Genomic DNA, 22,448 nt, shown 5'->3' on the forward strand with positions numbered 1-22,448 from the left:
ACACAAGTATATTTTGTTATAGTCATTCATTTACTAATTTTATGAAGGTTTTCTAAGAAAATATTATTTAATCATGCTATTAGCGAGTTCTACCAAATAAGACATGTTTTTATGCACCGGCAAAATTATAAAATAAAAGAGAAGTGTCACTTGTTGCCTGTTGCGCGCTCAGGCTCGTGCACGAGCGGTGACGTCACTAACTGGCGACGGAAAAAAAGATAGAAGAAACTTTCCTGTAAAAGTTCTATAATGGAATACTTTTGATTTCGGTGTTTCTTGGAAATTAAATGACTTCTTCTGAATACATTAAGCCCGTCTGTCTATGGAGAAACATTCGCCATCGGCTGTGGTGCAGTTCAAACCGCTGCCAGCGGGGCGTAATGCGAAACCTGCTTTCAGGGGTGAGTCGCGAGCTGGCCAATCAGAAGCGCCGTACGCACGTGATCGCGCACGGGCATGTGCGTAGAGCTCGACTGCTGTCCGCCAGTTCATGATGCAGCGCGTGCTGACGCTGAGACTCGCGCGGCTCTGCTCTCTGAGGACCAAACTCTCGCTCAGGGTCCGACCCGCAGCAGCCAACATGTCCACCCTGCTCATCAACCAACCACAGTACAGCTTTCTCAAAGAGCTGGGCCTCCACGAGGACAATGACGGCGTTTATAACGGCTCCTGGGGCGGACAAGGAGAGGTAAGAGGATCTCACAGCCGTCACACGCGCTAATAATAGTCAAACCGAAGCGATCTCACTCATGTCGAAATACTGACAGTATGAACCCACTTGTATAGGATTATGAACTCCACAGTGTCCACAGCTGCAGTGTTTGCAGGAGCAGCTCTAGTCAAGGCTACTGGTTAAAGTTTGCTAACCTGCTTCCTCATGTACAGCTCAGATCAACTCTTATTTCCAGCTGACATTAAACATCAGCATATCTAGTAAAACATTTACAGTTGTGAAGAAAAGGCTGCAAGTAAGTTTATATTAAACCAGTCACATGTGAGATGTGGTAAACTCTTCACATTTCTACTTTAGCTCTTACTACTGATTTACTCTTTAACCATAGTATACAAGTCAGTAGTTGCATATTTATGACAAATTTATTACACATTACCAACTACAAAATTAAATACTCATTTTTAAAGAGCGACTATTTTTACTTGCTGCTATTTTTACTGGAACAGTCTTTTTAATAATGTAAACTGGATTCAAGTTTGATCACTGCTTTAGTTTCTTATACAGTCACTGGTGCAGGTGAGGAGAGGAGAGGTGTGTTTCTTAGGTGCAAGCCATGTCTTCATTAAACAAAACACTGACACTGGGAGCAAAGCAGCACAACTTCACAGCGATGAGAACTGAAGTAAACTGGTGCTGAAAATATACTGAGCAAATGAGAGAAAAACAAGGAACAGGTGTGGCTAATCAGAGAAATAAAGCAGCGCTGCTTAACCACTAGGGGTGTAATGCAAAAATGTTACGATATGTATCGTAGAGTGATGACGATACATTTACGATATGACGGTACGACGGTAAAAAAAAAATTACAGACAAAACACTATTACCGTCACAGCGCATGTTATTACCACCGAGTGGGAAATGAAAAGTTTCGTGCTTCAGACTCACCCGCTTTTCGAGTCACACATTAGAATTAACAAACATTTCTTAAAGCTTTTACGGCTCTTCGCGACAGGAACCTCAGAAGATAAAAAAATATTTAATCGTTTTATAAGCAGCATCCACGATTTAACCAGTTACTGCACAGATTATTATTAACAACCAAAAGAACATTTCACTGAGCGCATGTCGGAGTGTTGAAAACATGATCAAGATCATTTAAAATAGGCTATAATGGAGCTGTATGATCCATAAACTATGGAGAAAGGCTATAAATAAAGGAAAAAATATCCAGGAAATGCGTGTAGTATAGCCTGCGACTTGGTTTGCCAGGTAAAAATACAATTATGTGTAAAATGTCATAGTTAACTGTGTCTGATATGAAAAATACGCTAGTCATTGTCCCAAAAAATGATAAATAGCAAATAACACACATAGTATTTTCATTACGTTTCATTCATTTTGTTTTGTTGTAAAATAAAATGAGACCTTGTTGTTTGCAACTACGTTTACCCCGAGACCGCGTCGCGAACACCAGCTCGACCGCAAAACGCTTTCACTACGAGAGAAAGCGGCAGCCGCGCAGAGATTCCACCGCTGGCCGCGTCGATGTGAAAGGGAGTTTAAACGGTCTTCAGTCAGAGCGTGAACACAAGCACTGGACCGTTTGAGAGCAGCAGCGTGTACCGGATTGGGTCCAAAGAGCAAATACCTGTGCCTGTCACCCGTCCGACCCGCACCAGCACCACACCCGACAGATAGATATTATTCCACCCGTTACGTCAATTTTAGCGGGTCACCCGTCGGGTACTGTTGGACTTTCAAATAGTCCTATGCGTGTTCAAAAATGGTTCAGGAGTCAATCAATGAAAGTTTAAAGTTTTATTAAGTTCAGCAATAGGAGAAATCAAGAGTAACAAACAGCGCACATATCGAATCTTGTGGCGCAAGCAGGTTTAAAGAATTTGACATATTGACATTTTTATCACTATAATGTTAAATTTAACAAATTTTTCAGTGACAGACAGACCTATTCAGTTGTTCATTTTAATACAGAAGGTTTTTATTAAACCTCAAAATGTGACATTGTATGTACAACTAAGAAAGTTATTGAAATTTGTTTATTTTTTTGAATAAATCTGTTGTTTGATTTTCAGTTTCATGTTTTAATTTTTGTTCAAAATATTGTGATGCATATCGTATCGTGACCCAGGCATATCGTTACACCCCTATTAACCACGTACCTCAATACCTCATCAGTGCTGATGCTGCCTCATTTCCTCACTCCTCCGTCCTGCGGCCCGTGACCCGGATATCACTCAAACTTATGCTGCCTTCACATGTATAATAGGAATAAACGTAAATGTGAGTTTCCTAATCGGAAATTAGGCGTGACCCAGATAGCACATGTATATCTGCAAGATGTCTGTTAAAGATCTCTTGATCTGGAAAGCATCTGCTGTGTATAAACATCTGGCAGATGTCTGTAAGATGTCAGTTTTACATCCATTCTAAATCATAAACATCTTAAAGACATCTAATAGACGTCTATTTGACATCTGATAGGAAACGTCCAATAGACGTATTGCAGATGAGCAAACTACGTCTTGCAGATGTAAATGCAGATGTCAAATAGACGTCTCGGAGATGAATGGGCTATGAGGGGAACATCTCTCAAGTCGTATTTACTACTGGGAAATTCGTAAATAATTTTGATTTCGAGTTGGGTGGGTCATAGGGATGGCGAAAACTAAAAAAATTCTTGACCGACCACCGAGCCTCATTAGCCGGTTGAAACCGTTAACCGATTAGTTTAAAATATGGTATGCTATTTGAAATAACAGCCATTTCGAGCCGCGCCTGCAATTTCGCAACTCTTTCGCATCTCTCTGCCGCTCTGCCTCCCGCACACACACACACACACACACACACACTAGGCTTGCCACGATAGACGGTGTTGACGGTGTTACCGGTTTTAAGACGCAACACCGGTGACATCACTTTTCCACCGTGACACCGTCCCCACATTTGTTTTTTTTAAGTATTCGTTTTTTTTTAAATTAAATATTTATTTGAATTAAATGGAAAATGCACATGCACTATAATTAAAAACTGAACATAGCTGCCTGCAATGCGTCATATTTCATTTATCACGTGAGGAGAACGAGAGGAGTCGAATTTACAGAAAGAGAATGGCGGACGATTTAGTGTCAAAACGCAATGCAAAAGCGCCTGTTTGGCAATATTTTGGGTGTAGTGGAGGGTATATGCAGGTATACGGCGTATACCCACTTCTTTATCAGGCGGCTTTGCGTACCCACTTCTAAATCCCCTCTGATGCGCATCATTCAGTAGTGTCCTGCATTAGCCAAAATCATGTAAATATTCGTTAAAAACACCCAAAAAAGACGCAGTCAGGACCGTGGCACCGGCTTGCTTTGAAAAATATTTGATGTGCCTGCGCCCGCTCATAATAATGAAAATAATACCTAACAAATAAAAAGCAGAATCAGAAATTTCTTCAACCAGTGAACCCCTGTAAACGTATCAGTCCAAGCATCCAGTAAACAAATGCGTTCAAATAAGTTCAAAATGTCTCTTATAGAAAACCCGACAGATTTTATCAGAGATTGCCGAGAGTCACGTCTAGGAGGGGTTGGTGGAATTTATAAATTAAGCGTATACCCACTTTTCCGGGCACCACTACACCAAATGCAAAAAGGGAACCTGAAAAAATTAATGAGGCAATCTGCAAACTTTGTCGTCCATTCAAACAATTGACGCCGAATTGCCAATTCCCGCAAAACTGAAAGTGAAAGTATAATACGCACGCATTTATTATGGTGCGTTCACACCGCCCCAAACGTCAGCGTCAGTTGCGGCAAGATTACATGCATTTAAAAGCAGAAAAAAAGAGAAAGGGAAACCCCCACCCCCCACGGTGATACCGGTATTACCGGTGTTGTCACATGTCGATTAACCGGTGGGGAAATTTCCTCATCGTCACAACCCTAACACACACACACACACACACACACACTGCCACTCACGTCACTTTTTTAAAATCCTCTACAGCGCGAAACATGAGTCCGCGGCGCCGAAGAGCTTGTATGTAATCGTAGGACAAATGGCTCCTTAGTTTCAAATGGTTTGGGTACAAGGTGATCGCTTTGAAAATAAAGGCGTTTGTCTAGGTTAGAAGCTTATTTGAAACATTGCCACGGCTCATTTAAGAAAATGACAGCTCCGAAGAGACGCCGCTTTAGTTGAGGTAGTGTTAACCATAATAAAGAAAGATGATGATCATCATCACCTTATCGGTTACCACTGAAATGTAGATGTAATGTATTTCCAAATCTAAGCCCATCTTATGCGGAATGTTGCCTAATAGACTGCAACATGATAAAACCAATGGATAAAACAGGCACCTTCAGAATGCGTAAAAGACGCACCGGTACTTTTTTTTTTAACCGACTACCGACAACTTTGACCGGTTAACGTTGATACGGTCAACCACCGGTCAAACGGTCATCGGTTAACATCCCTAGTGGGTCATAAACTTGGAACATGGTGGAGGGGGACAACCAGTGCTGCTGTCAGTGCTGTTCTCACAACAACTACATCCCTTTGTCCTGTTGCTGAAGTAGTGTGTTCATAGTAGGGATGGGCATTTTAAGCAAAAGTACTATTCGATAATCGCAGGGTATTATTCGATTATTATTCGAAAATCGCACCCCTCCCGCGCATACACGCCCATACACAGAGAGAGGAATCGAGACCATTCACGCTTTCAATATGTATGATAACAAACTGTTTAATTCATTCGAGAATCTGTCTTAACAAATCTGTCTTAACATAAAACAATTTAATGGTTGTAATGCATGATTGCTGAAATATTAATATAATAAACAAAAACAAATTATGGCACTTATTAACGTGACAGTCCATCGATTAGCATTCAGTTGCTCATAAGCCTAAGACATTTCTATTTTAAAAATGAGCATGAACATTCATTGCATTTAAAAAAAACAACAACAATCATTTGATTAGTTAATCCATGAATATTATCCTTAATGTTGCGCGCTAAAACTTATTGTGAACACCCTGAACAACGGTAATTATATGAATATTCATTTTAATATAATAACCTATATAGTGTTTTTATTTTTAAAAAAATGAGCATGTCCACATGATCGGGATGAAGAAGGGAGCGCAATCTGTTCACAATATGTTTCCATCCAAAGATGTGAATTTATGCGCAAATCTGGAACGTGACAATTGAGCATAAAGCACCGTTTCTATACAACGAGACAGAGAGAACTAAATCTTCATTTCCTGATAAACTAATTAGCACTAAGAAAACTAGGAAAAGCCACTGAAAACAATAATTTTCATATAGATGATAAATTGCTTGCCCCTCAGGGCGAGCAGTAGGGATGTGACTGTGAGGTTAGGGCTGCACGATATTTGGAAAACATGCGATATGCGATATTGTTGTTGAATATTGCGATAACGATATTTCTTGCGATATAACATTTCCCTAGAGAAAAGCCTTTTTTAATTATTATTATTATTATATTATTAATCTATGTTTTAAAATCATTTATATATGTAATGATCATACTAAAATAAACGGGTAATAGATATTTGTCATCCGAATTAAATCTAATTCAGGCTAAAAAAAAAAAAAAAACTGTCAAGTAAGTTGCAAACACTTAGACTTTAAAACACTATGAATGACTTAAAACCTCAGCAGATATTCTGCAAACACAAAATGAATTGTTTTCCAACATTACTTTTTATTTACAAGTAACATACACTCAAGAGCATCTTTTAAACAAAATATTTCCTTGCCTTGCCTGTTTTTTTTATTTTTTATTTTTTTTTATAAAATATTAATAAATATTAATAAACAAATTAAATAATAAAAAAATACTATTAAACAAAAAGTTTACTATTAAACTTCAAAATGCTAGGAGCATCAAAAAAAAAAAAAAACATGAAGAGCACCCAATTTATTTTTAGTAATGCACCAATCTTGATTCTTCATGGCCGATTCTGATTGCCGATGTTTTACCAGAAAATGGGCTGATTCTGAAAGCCTTTTTAAAATATATTTATTTTACTGCCTAAGCAAGGGACAAGAATGAATGAAAGTATGAGTACATGAACAAGAAGTTTATTTTCTCTATTATAGGCAGCCATTTAAATTAGAGACAACCTCTGCATTTTTAAAGAATCTACAGTATAAATAACAAAAAATAAAGGACACAGTTCTTTCTTAGTCGTGCAGACAATAAATGCATCCATAATCAAAGTAGACTACTCTTTCAATATTCAAAGTGCAAATAGAGACCGATTTTTTCAAGCATGATACAGAGTTATAGACAACTACAAATCTTAATATAGCCCACATATTAATAACAGCCGAGATATTTTATGTAGCCTAATTTGCGCGCATTGTGGAGTCGCTCTCTAAACGTGGGGTATTAAAATTGTATTTGAATGCGCGTGTGTTTTACTTTCGGTTTCGTTTTAACGACCTGAGCGTCCATTCTACAATACAAGAGATTACTTTAACAAAACCATTTGAAAGTGGGAGGACAACAAACGGGATTTTGAAAAGCGTGTCCCCAGTGGAAATTACACCCCTGAGTGAGTGTATCTCTGCCGCTGAGTTATCATCTGATGTGAATGTATGCAGCGTTGTACAGTAGCCTATATTGAGACTGAGGCGCCAGAATAAACAGAATGTGCGCGCTGTAAGACGAAATAGAGCATATTTCTTCAAAAGCCGATTGTGGAGACCTTATAACTCACTTATTTAATCCACAATAAAAAAATCGTCATATCACACACCCCTAATTGCAATGCAGTTTGTGCAGATCCGGAACAGATTTTGGTTGAGAAAAACAAAACAAAAACCCCGGCCGGTTTCTAGTTGAGCGGAGCGCAGTGTCCGTGACAGGGAGTGATTGACGGCTAATATCTCACATCTTCATTAAAGGTAATATTATAAATATTAAGTTTAAATGGTTGTAATGTTGGAGAGAACGGCGAACCTGTCACTGTATCAGCTCACTGCAGTCTGTGAAAAGTTTTGTAAAGAAATGAAACCAATTAAATGTCATTTATCACAACTCTCTGCGATACCAATATCGCGTATACTGTTATCGCGATAACGATGATTTTTCGATATATCATGCAGCCCTACTGTGAGGAAATGTTCCCACCGGTTAATTGAGGTGTGACAACACAGCAGGTAATACCGGTAACACCGAGGGGAAATGTTGAGGGATAGTTCGTTAGAGTTTTCCCTCGTTCCCACGCTTTTCTTTGCTATTAAATAGCTTTAAATAGCCCGAGAGCATTTTACTTTTACTTTCAGTTTAGCGTCAATTCATTGAATGGACATCAACAAAACAGTATGACACAATTATTTAGTCCATATTAAACAGAATTATTAATTATTAACAAAAATAAAATAACTTAAACATAAACATAAAATACATAACTTCCACATAATTGAATTATAAAAAATAGGCGTGGAACCAAATAAATAAACAAATGTTTTTCCAATGAGCTTCCAAAATCACATTTTAGATAAACGGCAGCAGTCAAATTATTTTTAAAACAGACACTTTTGCATTTCGTTTAAAAACTAAATCTTTTGTCAACATATTGCCTTTCTCACCTCACTCGACTTAACACTCCTCGTGATAAATGAAATCGACTCCTGCCCCAGATGCGACTGTTAGATCCACTGCATTGAGCCGCGTTCAGTTCTCAATTGTACTGTTTGTTCTCTAACTGAACTAAATGATTTTTATTACTAAAAATGAAATAATCAAAACGACGGCGGGGCCGGTGCCTTGGTGGGCAAGTGACAGCAGGAAGCTTTTCAGAATGACTAAAACAACACTTCTGATGCTGTGCAACAAGATGGGTCCGCTAGTCAAGTTATCCCGTTCCATCGTGCAAAGTCACATGACTTTTTTTTTTTAAAAAGCGCATTTATTCTGTTAAAGTTTTCTTATTGTAGTTTATGCACGTTTATTTCTTATCGGACAAAAAGTTTATCCTGTTTAATTGTGCACATACGTTTTATGTGGACGTTTCCATTCAGAGATTTGTATGCGATATTCCGGCCGCAGAGAACAGTCTTTGCATTGCAGTGTTTCAACTATGATAAACAAGCCTCGCACGGCAGAGTTTGCACCGCACTTCATTCTCATTCATTTTATTAGAATTAGAAATCTTGTTCTTCTGTTGACAGCTTTGAAGCGCGTTATTGGCGGCGCCACCCTCTGGCGCATCATCACCGAACACTTGGGGAATTTAATAATCGCACAACCTATTCGATATTCGGTAATTAAATCAACTAATCGAATATTCGAAAATCGTGACCCATCCCTAATTCATAGGCAAGATATGAACGAGTATTTAGAAGCATATTGTATGTTTTATAAGCAGTGAAATAAGCCTGTATTTGACCGAAATTCCAGAAATGTTTATATAATTGTTAACCAATGGGATACTACGTTTTATTCTTTCTGACATTAAAGCAATTGAATACGACAAGCTTGTAATCATGACTTCTGATAGCACGTGATGGCAGCATTAGTCTTCTTGAAGGACACAAAAGATACACTTGCACACTTGTTTTGTTCATGCATCCTTCAAAACAAGCCGAAAGAAAGCTGTGAATCCTTCGAATAAAGACGGCCTTTGGCGGCTCATGGTGACGTGTTAGCTTGAGATATTCTGCCTCATGTTTGAGAAGCACTTGCAGATTTCGTCACTCGAACCTCACTTCTACTTTCCTTGCTTTTTTCACTTCACTATAGCCACCTTGATCAGCACACATTGCTTTTAAGGTGCTATATCCACCTTATGTTTGGTGAGTGCATTTTGGTTGTTTGGTTGCATTATGTTTGGTTTGTAAATTTTATGGGTTTGGCTTCTGGCCTTATTCACGTCAAGCTGTGTTTAGTCCAGTGTTAAGTTTCCACAATCTGTGATGATTTGGGGTGCAATGTCATCTGCTGGTGTTGGTCCACTGCACCCGTTTACCAAGAAATTTTAGAGCACTTCATGCTTCCTTCTGCTGACCAGCTTTTTAAAGATGCTGATTTCAAATTTCAGCAGGATTTGGCACCTGCCCACACTGCCAAAAGCACCAAATGTTGGTTAAATGACCATGGTGTTGGTGTGCTTGACTGGCCAGCAAACTCACCAGACCTGAACTCCATAGAGAATCTATGAGGTATTGTCAAGAGGAAAATGAGAAACAAGAGAAGAGACCAAAAAATGCAGATCAGTTGAAGGCCACTGTCAAAGAAACCTGGGCTTCCATACCACCTCGGCAGTGCCACAGACTGATCACCTCCATTCCACGCTGAATTGAGGCAGTAATTAAAGCAAAACAAGTATTGAGTACATATACAGTAAATGGACATACTTTCCAGAAGGCCAACAATTCACTAACAATTCACTTCTTTTTTTTTATTGGTCTTATAATTTGTTGAGATAATGAATTGGTGGGTTTTTGTTAAATGTGAGCCAAATCATCACAATTAAAAGAACCAAAGACTTAAAACAACGTCAGTCTGTGTGTAATGAATTTATTTAATACACAAGTTTCACAATTTAAGTTGAATTACTGAAATGAATGAACTTTTCCACAACATTCTAATTTATTGAGATGCACCTGAAAGTGATTACAAGTACAATTATATATTAAAGCAACTTGAAATAAGTGACCATTTAGAGGGTTCACACACAGGCCTCTGTTCGGGCTAATTCTAATTGTTTATGATCATAAGTTATACAACTCCAATTTAAGGAACTTTTGGGTGCAATAACTTTTACATTGAATGTCAAGTCTGTGTTTTAGAAAAAAAAAAGCTGTATGTGTCCAAAAACACGTATTGAGTAGGAGTTACATGACATAGGCTAAATCGTGTACATCTCTGGTTCACCCCAAACAAAGATAAAACCTTACAGTAATCTCACAACATCATGTATTCCATAAGTATGTAATCATGTCAGTGCAATTTAGACACGTCTATCGGATTCATAGACCCAGAAAACATTGGGTTAGACACCAAGATTACTTGGCTAGGTCAAATAATGAAGGAGTTAGGATATTTTAAGGGTTTTCTGCCCATCTTGGACGCCATCTTGAAAATGACACCTTTCTAGTGGTCAAACTTTGGTAAACTTTTAGTATGTTATTAAGGACACCTAATACTACAAAAAACAGCTGAGAAACCTTTTGTTAGAATTTTTTTAGGGTTAGGTGTTTTTTTTTTCATATATGCAGCCGCCTATTAATTATGAAGCTCTACATTAATTTAAATTTGATTGAAGGACTATGGTTGTGATTAGGTTTACAATTAAGGATGAGTTTGGTACCTACAGTTACAATACAGTAAGCATGTATTTTATCGCAGGGCTCAAAATGCTTGCCCATTTGTCCGGAACAAGTGTTTTTTTTTTTTTTTTGAGGGGCAAGTGATGAAATGATTTAAAGGAACCGTATGTAGGATTGTGGCCAAAACTGGTACTGCAATCACTTTCAGAATACTGTAGAACTGTGTATCCCCTCCCAATCCCCCCTGACTCAAGGTTGCCAGATAAGCTGCAGGATCCAGCAGGAACGTAGGCTGCTACAAGGAGCTTCCGATGGCAAGTGACGAGTCCTACACAGTAATTTTTTTTTCTTCTGTTAATTATGTTTATGCTTCACGAGAGACATTTTGCGAAGTAATCATGTATCGCAAAAATGTACTAATGGCGATTAGCGAAATATTTCGTAAAGATGTACTGTAATACCACATTTTAGTCGGAGCATAGATTGTTTTCATACCCTGCTAGTGGTGCGATGTAAAGCTTTTTATGAACGCATTTAGCACGGCCGACTGTGGAAAATCCACTGTGTACGGAAGCAAAGTTAGCCAAACATAGATGAGTCTTACCTGTCCAGGAGAAAATTAGCAACGATGGCGTCTGTCTTCAAATTCTTCTCCGTTTTCAGCCGTCTCCATCTTTCAAAGGCATCTCCTATACAAATCCTTGTTTTATTTCGGACTTTGTCACGTCGTATTTCGGATTCATAACGAGGTCTTTTAGGTTTCGTAACGTTATACGTGTTTTATCCGACACGTTCGTATAGCTGCAGCTGTAACAGAGCTGGCAACCCAGATGACGAAACTCTACTGACTTCGTGATTGGTAGACAGCTGGAGGGTGGAGCCTCAGACCAAAACACAAAATGACAACAATAACATCAGTTGAGGGCTGCAACTCTCACTTTTAAATGACAATATCCTGGCCGGACCACTGTTGTCTAGGGCTGTGTATTGGCAAGGGCCTCACGATACGATACATATCACGATACATGTCAAGTCAAGTCACCTTTATTTATATAGCGCTTTTAACAATACAGATTGTGTCAAAGCAACTGCACAGTATTTAAACAGCACAATAGTGTGTAGGTAATGCATTATTGTAAATAATCATGGGTCACGATACAATATATCACGATATATTGCGATACAATAAATACTGTGATATATTGCAATAGTTTGTATTAGTATGCGTGTCACATTGGCAACTTGATAAAGTCGGCAGGTGAATTAAAATTCCAATTCCAATTTATTTTCCATCTATTCCAATTCATTAGCACTGCACAGTGTGATTGAACAGAGTAGCCAATGTTACTTTTTCCCTACACTTTAGCCTACTTTGTGTAATAACAAAAACATTAATTTCAGTGAAAAAATAAGTCCAAAACTCTCTACTTTAACATTTTGAACAATAGGGCTCTACAATCTTTTGCTTTTTCTTTTTTTTTGTGTGTGTTTTTATTTGTTTTTAATCAAATGAAAAATAAACCCTTTTAATTTTTGGCAAACAAACAGAGGTTTACTGTTAAAATCAATACATGGAAGAAAAATTATATTCAGTTTAAAACGTTTAAATAATAATTGTAGTTTTTTTTCTACAATTAACTAAATTAATCTTGTTGTAATATTTATTTTTTATCATATATATTGTTTTATGTAAATTATTTAAATAGGAATACATTTACATTTACACAAAACACTTACATTATACTGTACAAAAGTAATACAAGACTAATAATGTTCTGTTTCATGTTAAAACGTACTTTTATTTTGACAGGTTGCCGTGAAGTTTCTGTGTGTATAGTATGATATGATGCTTTCTCAAATGAAACGGCAAAAGTGACACTCACAGCAGCAGTTTATCTGTTCATGAGATGCAAATGGCAAAAATTAGCGGGAGCGTCACGCGTGCTTTAGTATGCGTGTAGTAAAAAAAAAAAGCGCGTCTCCACCATTCATACATGCAGAGGCAAATGGAACATGCATGATTCATATTAAAACGATCTTTTTGCATTTCAGTTTTCACAGACACTAGTCCATATCGCGATTTGAGTTAAGTGACAGACCAACTTTTGATTTATGAATCCAAAAATCGACGAATTTACGTGGCATTTCGTGCTATATAGTAAATTCGTTTTTTATGAATGGAGTCCGCGATAACGACCATGTAGAGACAGAAATGACATGCCTTCGTGTAAATAAGATAAATAACATAAGGCAGTTTAGTTTGTTTAATAAAATAACAATGTATAGACCTGTTTTATAGGAAAGATAACCTTAAATGACTTCCATTGTGATCTGGGGTTATATCGAAAATAAAATGAACTTGACGTTCAAGGGGGGTGCCGCCCCCCTAAGATAATGGTAGGGGAAACACTGGATTTGCAAAGCTTACAAATGGCTTTTTTTTTTGTCTAATTCAGTACTCCCTGGTATAGTGGTAAAATCAAAGTGCAGCCACACGTCAACTCTAAAAGCTGGAGGCGCTTTTATATTTTCCACCATGCCCACTCTTGCTTACTTCTGATACCGTACTGCTTAGCGCTTTGTTCATAGCGAGTTAGCGACATCTACTGGAGCGGAGGAGGAGGTCGTTCGGCACAACTTGGATCGATACACTACCGTAAAAGAAATTATCGCGATAGTTAGCTGTATCGATATTTTTGCACAGCCCTACTGCTGTCAGTGATATAAGTATTTGAAATGAACATGATTTCTTAATGTCTAATGACATGTCAGGGCCATTTTATGATTAACTGAAATAAATTTCTTACATACAGTTCCTTTAATGAACATTTCATAAAGACATCATCAGCTGTGAATCATTAATTAGAACAAATCGTTTGAATGAATGACTCACCTACTGGTGGTTTACTTTCATATGTATAAGTATCACTGTATTTTTAATATTTCATGTTTGTATATTGAGCAACATTGATTAATAATTGCATATTCAAAAAGGTGATTTAAAACTTTAATCTCATAACATTATTCAAGTAATTTTGTGTGTAAATGTATAAATGCTTTAATCAGTGCATCAGATGCAACATCTCAATCTGTTGACAAAAAATAAGAATGTTACATTTAGGTTAGGAAAAAATGCCCTTTACAAAAGCATAATAATTAATAAAGCAGGATAAGAAAGCAGAAAATAGCTTTTAATTAGCAAAGTTGTCCTTTATATGCCAGCTGTTTTTACTGGAAGAATGTTCTGTGTACAGGATGCTGTTTAATGCATTCTCTGTTTCATGCAGGTGGTCACTTCCTACTGTCCAGCTAACAATGAGGCCATTGCCCGAGTGCGCCAGGTAACCTAAACTGTGTTTTAGTTCATAAAATGCAATGCATCTATAAACGCATATTAAAAGACATGAGTATTTCCCTGAACGAATGTTGTCTTGAAACAGGCGACCATGGCGGAATATGAGGAAACTGTACGAAAAGCACAGGACGCGTGGAAAGTGTGGGCAGATGTAAGCTTTCATGTTATCAAGATGGAGAACATCAGCTCTCTGATGATATGGACCACTCACACAAATCATGTCATTTCATCACAGGATGTCCATATATTATTTGTAACTTTCTCAATTGAGTAGATGTAAACGTTTCACTTCTGATAACCTTGTTGAGGGAATAAGGTGAAGCAATTGCTTTGAAGTGTATCTAAAATCTAAAATGCAGTTTAGCATCCTCAATAGTTTGCCATTTGATCAAATTTCATGAAATGTTAAGCATGTTAAGAGCATCCTGACCCTAAGACATAATTGAGGGGACTTTGCTCTTTCAATGCTTGGACTGTAATAATAAAAGGCTCCCACTGAACGCTGCTTCTCACGTCGCTCAGGTTCCTGCTCCAAAGAGAGGTGAAATCGTCCGACAGATCGGAGACGCTTTAAGAGGGAAGATCAAGGCTCTGGGCAGCTTGGTGAGATTGAAACGGCTGTAAGTCCTCAGGAAGGAGAGCCGGCAGCGGTGTGACGGCGGTGTGTTGTGTGCAGGTGTCTCTGGAGATGGGCAAGATCTACGTGGAGGGAGTGGGTGAGGTGCAGGAGTACGTGGACGTGTGCGACTACGCCGTAGGACTGTCCCGTATGATCGGCGGACCCATTCTACCCTCTGAAAGTGAATAACTCTGACCAATTATTAACGCACAGGGTGGCAGTGACGTGAGTTCAGACACTGAGTGTCGTTTCCGTGTGTTTAGGGCCGGGTCACGCGCTCATAGAGCAGTGGAATCCTGTGGGCTTGGTAGGAATCATCACCGCCTTTAACTTCCCCGTGGCCGTCTACGGCTGGAACAACGCCATCGCTCTCATCTGCGGCAACGTCTGTCTTTGGTCAGTCCTCAGTTTTCTCAGCGCAGGATTTGTAGTAAAAGCGTTTAATGTGATGTTAATGACTTGTGTTTGTTTTTGGACAGGAAAGGAGCTCCGACGACACCCCTCACCAGCGTCGCTGTCACCAAGTACAGTTTCCTGTCATCTTACATGGCTTTACTTATCCACAAATTCTCATTCCACATGTATTTCAGAGTGAAGACACTTATAGGTTGTATCAGCGATTTCAAGCCTGAAACATAAAGTGTCAAATTCAGCTGACCTTTCTTCACGATCCGCTCGCTGCCTGCCCCATAAGTCGACTGTAAAAAAAAAACGCGTCTCTGTGGTCAGCCTAGGGTCTGAGATATGGCAAAAAAACAATCGGTGCTACCAAGGATTCCACAGATAAACAAACAGTGTTCCAACCAATCAGCGTCAGGGGTTTGGTGTTGTGGACTTTCCTACTGGTGCAGGGATGTGAGGGAGGCGGAGCGAAAGTCCACAACACCAAACCCCTGACGCTGATTGGTTGGAACACTGTTTGTTTATCTGTGGAAAGGTTGGTAGCACCGATTTGTTTTTTTGGCATATCTCGGACCCATCGATTTTTGGGGCAGGCAGCGAGCGGATCGTGAAGAAAGGTCAGCTGAATTTGACACTTTGTTTCAGGCTTGAAATCGCTGATACAGACTTTAAGTTATCTTGAGAAAGCCAATGTGCTAAAATGCTATTTTAATGTACAGTTGTTGTTATTATTCTTCTGAGACTAATATTTCTGACTGCCGCTCCTCCTAGAGCTTTAACTCTACAAACTCCAAACTCAGGCCAGATCTTCAGACTGATCTGACTCCAGTTGCTGGATCTTTTCTGACTGATCAGACTTACGCTTTTCCTAAAAATGACGATTAAAACTGGGAAAAACCCCATAGACTTACATTGAGGGAATGTTCAAATGATCAACACTATTCAAACTCACACTGACAAAACTCCCACAGTCCCTTCAAACTCAATCAAGACTGACCTTCTATGTGCTATATTTCTAATCCATATATCTATCTAACCAAGCCCAGCAACTAGAATCATGTTAACATGCTAATCATGCTAGAAACATGCTAATCATGCTAACGTCATTCTAATCATGCTAGCAACATGCTATTTATGTTAGTAACATGCTAGTAACTTGTTAATCATGCTAGCCACATGCTAGTAATTTGTTAATCAAGTTAGAAACATGCTAGCAACGTGCTAGTAATATGTCAAGCATGCTAAAACATGCTATCTATTCTTTTATCCATCCATCCATATAGCCTTCAAAGCATTCAAGCTTTAAGGTTTAAAACTACTTGAAACAACCTTTTTCAGACTGAAAACCATTAATCTCTTAAAACTTCTACAACTTCTAAATGCTTGTAAAAACATTTAAAAACTTTTTAACTTTTTCAAACTTTCTGATCAGGCTTTCTCAAGCCAAGCTTAAGTCTTCCTTGATGAACTTTTGTATCTAATTGATTCTCACACCTCCATGATCCCAAACATCAGGCATTCAGGAAGCACTGACATCAGACTCTAGTTTTGATTCATGAAGTTTGTGAATGTCTTGAGTGTTGCTGTTGTTTGCTGTTTGTGTGTAGGATTGTAGCCGAGGTGCTGGAGCGCAATCATCTTCCTGGAGCCATCTGCTCAATGACGTGTGGAGGAGCTGATATTGGGTATGACTCGCTCACATACAGCTGACACACAGCACATCTGCCATCAGTTTAGCTCTTCACATTCACATATGACCGCTGGGTGCATCCAGAACATTCTGACATTACTCCAAAACCAAACTCTTACTGTACGGAGGAAAGCACTTACGTGTGTGTGTGTGTGTGTGTGTGTGTGTGTGTGTCTCTCTCTCTGTGTGTGTGTGTGTGTGTGTGTGTGTGTGTGTGTGTGTGTGTGTGTGTGTGTGTGTGTGTGTCTCTCTCTCTCTGTGTGTGTGTGTGTGTGTGTGTGTGTGTGTGTGTGTGTGTGTGTGTGTGTGTCTCTCTCTCTCTGTGTGTGTGTGTGTGTGTGTGTGTGTGTGTGTGTGTGTGTGTGTGTGTGTGTGTCTCTCTCTCTCTCTCTGTGTGTGTGTGTGTGTGTGTGTGTGTCTCTCTCTCTCTCTCTCTCTGTGTGTGTGTGTGTGTGTGTGTGTGTGTGTGTGTGTGTGTGTGTGTGTGTGTGCAGCACGGCCATGGCTAAAGATGAGCGAGTGGGGCTGGTGTCCTTCACGGGCAGCACTCATGTGGGCAAACAGGTGGCCATGATGGTACAAGAGCGCTTCGGTGAGTTAGCATTCATAGCGGTCACTAAATACATCTGTGCTACTCTCATGCTATGATCACCTCCGCTGCTGAGAAACACACAATTGGGAAAAAAGTCAATTTCACTGCTATCAGAATTGAATATTAAAATGTATAACCATAGTGGTAACTGATTTAACTTATGAATTATGATTAGTTTGAGTGAATATCTTGATTTTCCACAGGTCGTCAGCTGCTGGAGTTGGGAGGAAATAATGCCATCATAGGTTTGTTGCATTTCATTTATTGAAAGGGTCTTTCTGTTTGAATGAATCGTATTAGTCTTTTGAATAATTATAACTGCATGAACTGTAGAGCTGCAACAACTAGTTGATTAATCGAGTCTGTGTGGCCGAAACAGAGAAACTCAGTAATGAATAAGGCATTTCGATTAAAAAAGAATCTGAAAAACTGTGAAGGTCCAAAGGAAGAGCTGAACTTTATTAAACAAATCTCATGAGACATTTCATGTCTTGTTAAAATGGACAATAATTACTTGAAATCTTGAAATCAAGCAATGCTGTTTCTATGAGAATAATACCTAGGCATAGAAATATGAAAAGTCCCTATTATACATAATAAACAATACAAAATGTATTATGGTCTTTTAGAATCTAGAAACTATTTTTATAATCTTGACCAAGTACATATTGTTGGAAAGAGTCTCAAGATTCCATATTTGGTGGTTGTTTTTGATAGAAATGATTTTGACGGAGACGTTTGTGACAGAAAAATCCTAAAAACAATTCAGTGGGGTTTTGATGGCACCCAGTGGCTGTTTGTAGTATAATGCCCTAAATAAAGTCTCACAGGAACCACAATTTTATTTAAATTTGGAACATAACCAATTTAGACACAAGGATTTAATTTTATAGCAGTTTTGGATTCAAAAATAATTTGTAAAATACTTATTTTATATAAAATAAAAAAAGTATAGTGCATTTTCTTTACAGTAAATTTAAACTTCTGTAACTTTTTGATACTTAAGTAATTCCACTTCTGCTGTAATCTGCTTGTCTTCTGCAAAAAAGAGTCCAACCTTTAGTCTGTGTTCCAAAGCGTTGAACAATTGAAGTTTGGATTTTAGTGCATTTTCACATCTATGCTCAAAAATGGGAGGTGACACTAAAAGGGTTAAGGAAGTCTTTCATGTTTTATGTAGTCTACAAAGTCATTGCATATTGTTTTCATCCCAGTGTTCGAGGATGCCGATCTCAGTCTGGTGGTGCCGTCTGCTGTGTTTGCGTCTGTGGGAACGGCTGGCCAGCGCTGCACTACTACCAGACGACTGGTTAGTATAGTGTGCTAAAGTTGAACCAAACACGTTTCATCTATAACATATTCATCTGCTTTCCTGCTGAATCAGATGCTGCACAAGAGTGTACATGACGATGTGGTGCAGAGGATCGCTAAAGCTTACAAGCAGATCCGCATCGGAGACCCCTGGGACCGTGAGTTCAGGAGAGAATAATGGCTCTCGTTCGCTAATAATTGCATGAACGGTTTGTTTTTATATGCACAGGAAAAAGTTTGGATGAAAAATTCACATTGCATTTTTTTGTGTAACTTTTTTGAAAATACGAACACTTTCACGAATCACGAAATAATATATATATAAGGAAAAATACTAAAATACAAGTTTATTGAAAAATTGTGAAAACGTGTTATTAGTCTTTTGCATTAATTCTTCTGCATTTGTTAACAGCAAGCACTCTTTATGGACCTCTGCACACCAAACAGGCTGTCCAGCAGTATCTGGCGGCCATAGAGCAAGCAAAGCAGCAGGGCGGCACTCTTGTGTGTGGGGGAAAGGTAACGCTTCTCACTGTTACTACCCTACAGGTGTGACTGTGGTCTTCCTCTAAATCAGTGTTTCTCATTGGAGATGTGTGGGACAGCTAATATTACAACCCAATATTCAGCTCATGTATTAGGCCTTTAGAAAATGCATCATCATCAAAGGTTCCGAGAAAGGTTCTTCATCGCATATGGAGATAATTCCAAACCACAGGGAAATACCGCATGTTGCTAAGAGAACCATCTGCTATTTTCATTATTTTGTGTCAGGAGCATCAACTGCGTATAAATGATGCAAACAAAGTCTCACTGCCTAATATGTGCAGTACTTTTGAGCACAAATATAATTAATCTTCAGCCTGAAACAAGCCACAGAATTACGGTTTAGCTGCTGAGACTGACTACAATCTTACATAAGAAGATTAACATAAAGTAGTTCACTTCCAGAACAAAAATGTACTATTTACTTTCTTTCTTCAGTTGTAAAGAAATTCATTTCAGGATTTCTCTCCATATAGTGGACTTCTATGGTGCCCCGAGTTTGAACTTCCAAAATGCAGTTTAAATGCAGCTTCAAAGGATCCCAGCCGAGGAAGAAGAGTCTTATCTACCGAAACGATCAGTTATTAAAAAAAAAAAATTACAATTACAAATTTATAAACTTTTTAACCTCAAATGCTCGTCTTGTCTAGCTCTGCCTGAGCTCTGTGTATTCCAGTTCAAGACAGTTAGGGTATGTCCAAAAACTCCCGTCTCATTTTCTCCTCCAACTTAAGTTAAAGGTGAAAATGAGACGGGAGTATACTGTCTTGAACTGGAATACACAGAGCTCAGACAGGGCTAGACAAGATTTGAGGTGAGAAAGTATATAAATTGTCAATTGTCTTTAGAAAATAACTAATCGTTTCACTAGATAAGACTCTTCTTCCTCGGCTGGGATCGTTTAGGGCCCTTTGAAGCTAAGCTGCATTTTGGAAGTTCAAACTCAGGGCTCCATAGATGTCCACTATATGGAGAGAAATCCTGAAAAGTTTTCCTCAAAAATGTCTTTATTTGTAATACACTTGTGGGTTTTTGTTTTCATTGCTGGGATGATGTGTTGAATATAAGCACTGAATTGTGATTCAGATCATGGATCGTCCGGGTAACTATGTGGAGCCTACGATCATCACCGGACTGCCGCACGACGCTCCTATAGTTCACACAGAGACCTTCGTGCCTATCCTTTACGTGCTTAAATTCAAGGTGGGCTTCTAATTGTGCATACTTTATTATATTATACCATTAGTATCTCTCTGCTGATATTTTCCCACTGGTTTCAGACGGAGGACGAAGCGTTTGCCTGGAATAACGAAGTGAAACAAGGGCTGTCCAGCAGCATCTTCACTAAAGACATGGGTCGCGTGTTCCGCTGGTTAGGGTACGTGTGCAGGAGAGAGCTCAGTTTAATGCCACGCTGAGCTGATGTAGTGAGTAACAGCTGTGTGTCTGACTGTAGGCCCAAAGGCTCTGACTGCGGCATCGTCAACGTCAACATTCCCACCAGCGGCGCTGAGATCGGAGGAGCGTTTGGTGCGTATCTGTTCTCCACACAGCAACATAATGGACAGTGCGTCAGTGATCCTTACTGCCATTAGACACTCGAGTGGAGCTTAGAAATTTGGAAACAGTGCCACCAAGTGGAAGAAGTTTTTTTTAAATGTCAAGTCAAGATTATTTATACAGCGCTTTTTACAATACAAGTTGTGTCGAAGCAACCTTACAGCATCAGAATAATAAAGTAAAATGTCAATAATAATGCAAGAGTTCCATATTGCAACAAAGTCAAATTGGGGAGGACTCATCTGGTTCCGTTTAGGGTAGGAGTTCTTTTAAACCAGTCTAATCTAGGTTCATTTAAAAGCTTTTTGATTTTCCAGGCCGTTCAGGGGTACCACATTGAGAACCGCATAGTGAGGATGTTCTTATGGCTTGTAAACTGCTTCCTTCCACGTGTGTTTGCACAGGAGGCGAGAAGCACACGGGAGGCGGGCGTGAGTCGGGCAGTGACTCGTGGAAGCAGTACATGAGAAGATCGACGTGGTGAGTGTTGGAGTTTATAATGTAAAATGAATACAATAACTCTAACTGTCGTGTCAGTGAGATATTTACTCTTTTCTTGCAGCACGATCAACTACAGCAAAGATCTGCCATTGGCTCAGGGGATCAAGTTTGAATGAAGCGCAGTGTGAAATAGCATTGATGATGGACGAAACACTCTTTCCATGTTTGTTTTATGTAGATCTGTTTGTATCTCCACGTAAAGTAGTCCAGAACAGTCATTGCAGCGCATTGTTTGGTAGCACTTAAGCATACTGTCCTTCAGATCTAGATACTGTTTCTTACCAATAAACCATGAACGACTAAACCAGTGTCTGTCCCTATCACTACAGATTTTCATCCAAGCCTATTGCTAAATTCTGAAACATCATTTTGTGCCTCATTTTCAGACCTGCCAAAATGATCACTTCATATGATGTTTGTTGTTTTAGCATAGAATCCTGTTAATATGAATGAAAATACTGCTTTGCACTCAAGTGGGATAAATGTGATGATGCAGTTGTCTTTAGCACAATGTTTGAAAGTGTTTGTAGACAAGGATGCCCAAGACAGCATGGCAGAGTACTTGTTAACTGGCAAGTAAAATGAGAGCAAATATATTCGTGTTCGGTGACCCGTTGAGGCATGGACTCCACTAGATGTTAGCAGCAGATCCTTTAGTCAGGTGTGCCCAACCCTGTTCCTGGAGATCTACCCACCTCCAACCCTGATCAAACACACCTGAACCAGCTGATTGACCACATGCACGGAGCCTCATATGTGCTATATATAGGTGGACACTCTTGAGAGATAGCGCCATGAACATTCAGTATTTATATTTAACAAAATACCATTTAAATCCCAGGAGAGAACCTGCATCGTTGTACATTTAAATGCTGACAGCTAAACAC

The 22,448-nt window shown here is 39.0% G+C and overlaps 1 protein-coding gene across 1 annotated transcript; it reads left to right on the plus strand.

Moving 5' to 3' along the window:
• Positions 1 to 467: 467 nt before the first annotated feature.
• Positions 468 to 21,865, plus strand: aldh7a1 (aldehyde dehydrogenase 7 family, member A1). Its single transcript, XM_073830074.1, has 18 exons — positions 468 to 688; positions 14,273 to 14,326; positions 14,426 to 14,491; positions 14,863 to 14,943; positions 15,017 to 15,140; positions 15,223 to 15,355; positions 15,439 to 15,483; positions 16,969 to 17,046; positions 17,546 to 17,643; positions 17,847 to 17,888; positions 18,858 to 18,952; positions 19,028 to 19,112; positions 19,367 to 19,473; positions 20,587 to 20,703; positions 20,781 to 20,878; positions 20,957 to 21,030; positions 21,465 to 21,540; positions 21,623 to 21,865. The coding sequence occupies exons 1-18, from the start codon at positions 491 to 493 to the stop codon at positions 21,675 to 21,677; spliced, it is 1,626 nt and encodes a 541-aa protein (XP_073686175.1). The 5' UTR covers positions 468 to 490; the 3' UTR covers positions 21,678 to 21,865.
• Positions 21,866 to 22,448: the final 583 nt, after the last annotated feature.

The sequence above is a fragment of the Garra rufa genome, chromosome 23 (genome assembly GCF_049309525.1).
Source record: "Garra rufa chromosome 23, GarRuf1.0, whole genome shotgun sequence".
NCBI lineage: Eukaryota > Metazoa > Chordata > Actinopteri > Cypriniformes > Cyprinidae > Garra > Garra rufa.